This window comes from Nicotiana tomentosiformis, chromosome 11 (genome assembly GCF_000390325.3).
Source record: "Nicotiana tomentosiformis chromosome 11, ASM39032v3, whole genome shotgun sequence".
In the NCBI taxonomy this organism is placed as follows: Eukaryota; Viridiplantae; Streptophyta; class Magnoliopsida; order Solanales; family Solanaceae; genus Nicotiana; species Nicotiana tomentosiformis.
In genome coordinates this window covers 117056225-117064512 of record NC_090822.1, presented here as the reverse complement: position 1 = coordinate 117064512, position 8288 = coordinate 117056225, and the positions used below count along the sequence as shown (strand labels likewise).

At 33.4% G+C, this 8288-nt stretch overlaps 1 protein-coding gene across 1 annotated transcript; it reads left to right on the top strand.

Annotated features, from left to right (window-relative positions):
• The first annotated feature begins 1425 nt into the window (after positions 1 to 1425).
• On the top strand, positions 1426 to 5207 carry LOC104103318 (uncharacterized). The gene is made up of 4 exons (XM_009611218.3): positions 1426 to 2093; positions 2575 to 2742; positions 2977 to 3733; positions 4231 to 5207. The coding sequence occupies exons 1-4, from the start codon at positions 1548 to 1550 to the stop codon at positions 5169 to 5171; spliced, it is 2412 nt and encodes an 803-aa protein (XP_009609513.2). The 5' UTR covers positions 1426 to 1547; the 3' UTR covers positions 5172 to 5207.
• Positions 5208 to 8288: the final 3081 nt, after the last annotated feature.

Here is an 8288-nt window from a genome sequence, read left to right as displayed (position 1 = left end):
TGTACGATAATGATAATAAGCCGCCGCTAGAACTCCTTAGGGACACGAATGGTGATAAGCCGGAATTTGAAATTTATTAGTTTTAAATTTGTCGCTGAATTCATAACTCATCTTAATTATTAGATTTTTTAAAAAAAATATATACAAATTTAATAAAAAAATTTAATATAAATATAGAAACTAAACAAAAAGATACTGAGTTTGTCCAATCACGTACTAATTTCTCTAGCTCTCCCCTTGATGCTGCTAATATCAACAAATTGATAATGCAGATCTCTTTGAGGCACAGATGGTCTAAGGTGCAGGTTTTTAACGTATTGTCTTGACATATGGATTTTGGACTTATGGACGACAATAATGGCGTAGCCATATACATTGAAAGGTGATGAACCGAACACCCTTCATCAAAAAATTATACGATATATATAAAATTTAGTGTATATAGGCAAAAATTATTTTTATATGTGTATATTAAATTTTGAATACCTTTCGCGAAATTCCTGATTTCGTCGTTGCACAACAACAAGCTTATTTTCTACACTGATGATAAGGTGAAGATTGAGCTATTAATTGAGGGCAAAATGACACTTTCTTTGATGCTCATCCTAAACAGTTTTGTAAATATATGTGAGTCACTCATTGTGGCTAACCAAAGTTCTATATTTAAGTGCCATTTCATCCAGACAACCACATAAATACGTCGTTACACATAATTCCAAGTCGTACCACAAGCTTTTTAAGGTCACATGTAGAACTCGTATATGAGTGAAATTCAAGAGTTTTCATGGTACATATGAAAAGATGGACTACATATATGGACATATCCTCTCACGTGCGAATCTGATTATTTTTCATAGTCCAAATAGTGAAATTCTCTTTTAGATAACCGGGTGGTGGTAAGATTCGAATTAGAACTATTGTCTGCTTTGATATTATATTGAATTGTGTACCTATCTTATCTAATAATTTGAACTGTTAGAAAAAAAATACATTTTAATTTACTTAATTATGTATCAACCTTTGATTTTTTAGTGAATGGAATGGATGACTTTAAAGATAATTTTAGGAACGAGCTTGCTTGAGGATGTATCAATGAGGATTAAAATTAACTAAAAATCTTGATTCTCCCTTAATTTGTCTTTTAAAGTTTACTTCATTGTAGCATTTTCTACTGGAAAAAAAAAAAAAAAAAAAGACTGAGATCATGACGAAATCCAGAAAATAAGTCTAAGGGTCATTGTCAACTCATTTATAAAATCTTCTTATCCTCATCCATATATTACTAATCTTCACCCTAAGTTTCTCATAGAACGTTCTTGGCTGGCGTAGTCTTCCACCTTAGTACCCCCAGCCCCACAAGGATCCCACTACTTCTCACGTGCTGTCCTACAAAATCCAACTCTATAAAAACCCTTCTCCTATCTCAATTTTTTCCACTCATTCGAAGGTCACAAAAACAAGGAATTCAAAGCCTTAAACTAAACTTATACAATACTAGAAAACGTCATTCATCTTTTCTCCGAAAATCATAGATTCATTTCTTCAAAATGGCAACCTCTAGCTTCGAATCTATTCGAGCTAGAGCTGTGTGGCGGACGTGCCTAGCGTCCGCCTTTCGGACCGCCTTGGCGTGCTCCATAGTTGGTGTAGCCACCCTTTTCGGGCCAGAATGTTTCAAGACTCAAGTCGCATTCCCGGCTTTTTCTTACGTTACTGTTATTCTTGTTATAACTAATGCTACGTTAGGTGACACTTTGCGCTGTTGTTGGCTCGCGTTTTACGCCACGGTCCAAGGTGTTTGTCCTGCTATATTGAGCCTCTGGTTGATCGGCCCGGCCCGGCTCACGGCCAGCACCACGGCCATTGCCGTGGCGTTGAGCGCGTTCGTCGTGGTGCTACCCGAAAACACTCACTTGATAGCTAAGCGCATAGCGCTAGGACAGCTTGTTATTGTGTACGTTATTGGTTATATTAATGGTGGAAAAACTGAACCGGTTATGCACCCGGTTCATGTTGCGGCTAGCACTGCTGTTGGAGTCGGGGCTTGTGTTTTAGCATTGTTGTTACCCTATCCAAACCTTGCTTGTTGTGAGGTGAGAATTAGAATTAATTCTTTGTTAAACTTCTCTTTAATTCTCGTGGTTGTTGAAAATTAAAGTAGTAGCGCGCGCACTAGTGGTATATAGAGTTTAATTACTACTGATCACTACTTGACTAAATTTAATGAAAGTTAGTGTGAAATGCATTATTACTCGTTTCATTTTCAACATTAGCATGCACTTTGTCTTCAAAAAATTAGTATATTTTTACACTATCAATATAATTTAATCGGCCGACAAGAGTTTGCTGAGTTGGTTGGGCGAACGGTATCGATTTCCTGCACCAGCAGCCTGCTCAGTTAGAGCTCGTCGAACCGGTTTTGTGTGATGCAGTTTATATCTTCTGTGTGGTTTGCAAGCTATTGCACAGTTACTTGAAAAAGACTACTCTTGTTTTTACTATCTTTGCTCTTTAAGTATAAACATCGGCTGTGACTAAATACTTTATTTTAACAAGATTGGTTAATGTTTGCAGGTAAAAGAGAAAAGCAGGCTTTTTGTGGAAAATGCTTCGGAGAGGATTAACCTGTTTGTAAAGGCATTCTCAGCTGAAGACAGAGAATCTGCACTTGCTTTAATTTCTCAAGCCAAATCCTTAGTTAACAATGGACCCAAACTTCTCCAAGCTATTAAATCCAAACAAGTAAGCTCCCATGATAAACTACTACTACATGTTTATTAATCTATGATGTTCGGACTCGTCAAAAATATCGTCGGATTCTCCAAAAATAGTGCATTTTCGAAAGATCCGACACGAGAGCAGCTACGTTTTTGGAGAGTCCGAGCATCATAGTTATTAACTACTACTATTTCAGTAGTAATTCTAAGTTAAATTTGTCCTCATATTTTTTTTTTTCAAAAATATTTTTTGTAACAGGAAAGCATGAAATGGGAACGATTTCCATTCAAGTTTTTAAGACCATATGGAGAGAAACCAGGAAATAAATTTCAAGAAATTCAAACACCCTTAAGAGGAATGGAAATTGCATTGGAAAAATCTCCTCCATTTCCACTTGATATTCTTAACTCAGAGCTAAAAGATGGTCTAGAAAAGTTAAGTGAACACATTTCAAAGCAAGTCAAAAACATTTCCCTTGAGTCAGCAACTGTGCCAGAGTCAAATGCAGAAAATGCTGAAAAGTTCCTCCAAACACTTCAAACAATTCAACCAACAAAAAACGATTTACCCTCTTTATTCTTTCTTTTTTGCCTTAAACTCCTGTTAAATAAACCAATTTTCCTATCATCCAAAAAAGAATCCAAGAAACAAGATGAAGAAGAAGGATATATGAGAAAGACATGGACCAATTTGGCAGTTACTATAAATAGTAGAAGATTTATGGCTGCTTTCAAACTCTCACTTTCTTTAGGCCTTGCAATTTTCTTTGGATCTATTTATAGTAAGGAAAATGGATTTTGGGCTGGGCTTCCGGTTGCTATAAGCCTAGCAGCAACAAGAGAAGCGACATTCAAAGTTGCAAATGTTAAAGCTCAAGGGACAGTGTTGGGAACAGTATATGGTGTCTTAGGATGTTTTCTCTTTGAAAGATTTGTGCAGATAAGGTTCTTGTCTCTGCTTCCTTGGTTCATTGTCAGCAGCTTTTTGAGCCGTAGCAGAATGTACGGCCAAGCAGGTGGGATTTCTTTTCCTTTTTTTTTGGGCCTACGAAAGATGAAATCTATATACATATTTTAGGAGTATATTAAGAACATACTTTTTTCTACTGAAGAAATTTCTAGTGAAATTTGTCCTAACACAAAATATTTTAGTCTTAACACAATTAACCGGTTGGATCCATTATTTACTTTTTCTAGCATAATTTATTATATACCGATTGAACATAGTTATACATATATTATACGTCCGTCGGCTATTCATAGTTTAAGAAGGTGATCTACTATATACTTTAATTCTTAAAAGTTTTAAAGCAAAAGGGGGCACGGTATTTATCAATAAAAAAAATCTTCAAAGGCGTATGTACTATACATTTTGTGTGTTCAATTGAACCATTATTTTTTCCATATCAAGTATAGATATACAAGTGAAAATTATTAATGTGTCAGCATTTATTAAAATCGAAAGTTTAACCCATCAATCAAGCTGATCTTTTTCATTTTGCTTTGTGTTTAGGTGGAATTTCTGCTGTTATCGGGGCAGTACTAATTCTAGGTAGAAAAGGATTTGGTCCCCCAAGTGAATTTGCCATAGCAAGAATTACAGAAACTTTCATTGGATTATCATGTTCAATAATGGTGGAAATTTTGTTACAACCAACAAGAGCTTCTACATTAGCTAAAATCCAACTTTCCAAGAGTTTTGGAATTTTGCATGATTGCATTGACAACATAAGTTTCAGTTCATATAGCAAATATAGCTTAGAAGAAAGCCAAAAGAAACTAAAATTCCACGTAAATGAATTGGGAAAATTCATTGCGGAAGCTGAGGCAGAGCCCAATTTCTGGTTTTTCCCTTTTAGTAGTGCTTGCTATGGTAAGCTTATGGGGTCATTGTCAAAAATGGTGGAATATTTACTTTTTGGGTCACAAGCACTAAGATTCCTAGAACAAGAATCTGAAAAAATCGACAGTAATGTGTGGAAAACAATTGTGAAAAAACTAGATGCTGACATCATGCTTTTTAAGGATTTAATTGGCTCTTATACAAAATGTTTTGAGGAGGTTAGTTTGGTAAAATCACTTGTTGTACTTGACAAGGAATTTGAGAAGAAGAAAGTTGCAGTTGATCTTGAGTTGGGCAAATTACCAACCCCTTATACTATAAGGTCTTCAAGTGAAGAGGAAATTGAGAAAAACTTAGTTTCTTTTCTTCAACATTCAAATGAAGTTGTTGAACTTATTGTGAAAGGTGGTAAAAGTGATGAGAAGCTCAAGGGACAATTGGTTTTAAGTTTGAGTGCATTTGGTTTTTGTATGGATAATCTTGTGAAGGAGACTAAAGAGATTGAGAAGGGAATTAAAGAACTTGTACAGTGGGAAAACCCCTCTTGCCATGTAAAGTTGTATGATATTTCTTGTAAAGTACGGGCTTTAGCCAATACTGAAACAAATTGAAGATAATGATATTTGAAATTTGATTGTTGAAATTAAGTCTCCTTTTAAATTTCTACACTTGAAATTTCTTCTTCACATAAACTTTTAGGTTTTTAAAATTACCAAAAAGAGTAGAAGCAAATTTCAGGTATTAATTTTAATACAGTATGATATACTAAGATCATTTGATCAGTCTAATGAAACCTCCATCCATAAAGACTACGCTAAGCAAAGATTCATTTGATTATTCCGATAATAGCACATATCACCACTAACGCAAGCACCACCACCAACATACCTGGTGTAAACTCACAAGTGGGATCTGGGAGGGTAGTGTATACACAAACTTTATTCATATCTTATGAAGATAGAGAAGTTGTCTCTGATAGACCCTCGACTCAAAAAAAGCATAATCACAACAGTTTTGAAAAAGAAACATGGAACATGAGAAGCCATGGAAAGAAAAGCAGTAACAACATCCAGATAACCGAAGAAAAGAAGCAACACATGATAATTATATTGAAATTTAAGAACAGAAAATACGAGAATAACACTAGTTCTACAGGTACAGAAAGGATATACAGGTATGAAAAAGAAATACGTTCGACTACTTACTAACCTACTATCTTATTTCCTCGATATTCACGCTCACCTATCAAGGGTCATGTCTTCGGTAAGCTGAAGATGTGGTAACGTTAGCACCTTTTTATGCAAAAAAAATAAAAAATAAAAATCAAGATGATTTACATGCATATGAACATAAATAATACTATTGTTTTCCGCGAAGGGGCCCTTGTTATTAATAATTTGATTTTTCTAATAATATTAAGTATTGACATATGCAAGATTTTGTACAAAAAAGTTTGCCAATAGCTAGGATCCATATGTATGTACATGCACACATACAAATCCTCTTTGTTAGTGCTAATTAGTGGCTCCGCCACTCGAGATCGCCTAATTTACTTCATTAATTCCATGCATGTTGAGTTCCTTCATTTTGCAAAAATGACCTTTCCATATCCAGAAGGCTAGCTGATGAATTGATTTTCTCTACCTTCATTTGGCAAAAATGACCTCAATTTCTCACGTATTTCAGCAACCTCTTCTCGGCTTTTCTGGGTTGACCATGACATTCACATAACGAACCTCCTTTAATTTCCAATCCATATCCAACTTGACAATTAAAGCCTTGATTGAACTTGAAGATTTGTACTAGTTGCATTGCTGAATAACGCTAGCCTTTGACCTTTCCTGAACCTTAGGTGAGCTGCCATGTCCCCTGCTAACGTTCTCAAGATTACCTCTGCGCCCAACCTAATTATCATTTTCTCATTACTCAAGTCGTCCAAGAGATAAAATTGATCTCCGCCATAGGAATTTATTTTTCTTTTCCCTCAAAGGTGTGATAATATGATCCCCAATAGCACCATATTACGGACAAAATGAAGCAGCTACTTTCGAAATAAGAGAAAGAAAAACAACGATTGAAGTGAGAGAGTCAGAGTCGAAAAGAGGGTTCTTCACTTTTTTCTCTCATTCAAAACCACGCATGAGACTTTCATCTTATACGACTCCTAAATAATAAAAGAAGAAGAGAATAATTCCAAATTTAAACTTAACGAGTTCAGCTTGTGTGGTTCTTTCAACTAATTACTCGTGTAGATTTTAAATTATTGGTTCATATGGTAAAATTTATTGAAGCTTTATTGGGTTTCACATATGTATGTTTACTCTGCCTCAAATATACTGAGTTCTATTAAATCCGTAAAATCTATGCCACATATGATTAAGGAAGATTGTGAACAGTCAAAAAGACCGTTGACTCTTTTCAAGATCAAGAGCTAGCGTTATTGAAATGCACCAATTCACTATCAATCGAGTTACAAGATATTTATGTCATACGGCTATATATAGTTGAGCTCCGAGTCACTTGCTTGAGGGTTCTAACGGCCTTGTCTTTCCTCTTCTTTTTTTGTATGCTTTTACGTTCACATGCCTTGTTAACGTTATTTTACTTCGAAAGCATGTAAAGACTTCATAATATACTTCAGAACTTAGAAGGTTTCAAATGTTGATTTGGTCAATAATTATTTTTATAAAGAATTTAAACTATATGCAATGACGATATAAAAAAATATTGGATTCGGGGAGACACTACTTTAAAAAGGCCAAATTGCGACTGAAATTTTTCGACCGAAATATGTAATCGACTGTTTCGGTCGGAAATCTTTAAAAAAATATTAAATTTTTCTTAAATAATTTCGACCACTTTTCCGACTAAACTAGTAGTAACATTTGGTGCAAAAATACGGAATTTAATTTCCGACGAAATCGGTCGGAAAATATAAGTCAATATTTTATTGCTTTGATAGTTTTGCGATCGAATCGGATGAAACATGATATTTAGCTTGTGAGCACCTAATTTTTGACTATATTTGAATTCTTACCACCTTCTACTATGTAATTACTTTTAGAAATTTAATATACATTTTTTTTAGTTTTGTTACATTTTTTATATATAGGGTAAGAATTAAAAATAATTTAAAAGGTCAAATTATTACTATTAGTATTATTTTTATTTTTTATATTTATTTTTAAATAAAATAAATTTAAAAGAACCGAAAAAATTAAATATTTTTTTTTAATTTTCGGATGAAAATAAAATAATAGGAAAATTAAAAGTATGGAATAAAAAAAGTAAAAGTAAAAGTAGGTGGAAATTATTTTTTTTAAAAAGTAAAAGAAAGTAAAAAATTAAAAAAATAAAAGTAAAAGAATGTGGAAATTTAAAAAATAAAAAGTAAAAGAAGTTGGAATTAAAAAATAAAAGTAAAGGTAGCTGAATATTTTTTTTAAAAAAGTAAAAGAAAGTAGAAATTAAAACAAAGAAAAGTAAGATAAGTGAAAATTTAAAACAAAAACGTAAAATAAGTGGGAAAAAAAAGTAAAAAGTGGGAAATTAATAAAAGAAAAGTAAAGGAAAGTGGGATTTTTTTTTTTCAAAAGAAGAAAAATGGGAAGTGGAAAATTCTTTTTAATTTAAAAATAATAAAATAAAAATAAATCTAAAAAAATTCCGAATTTTTTTTTCTATAAATAGAAGAGAAATGTGAGGAGAGAGGGAGAGGGAGAAGGAGA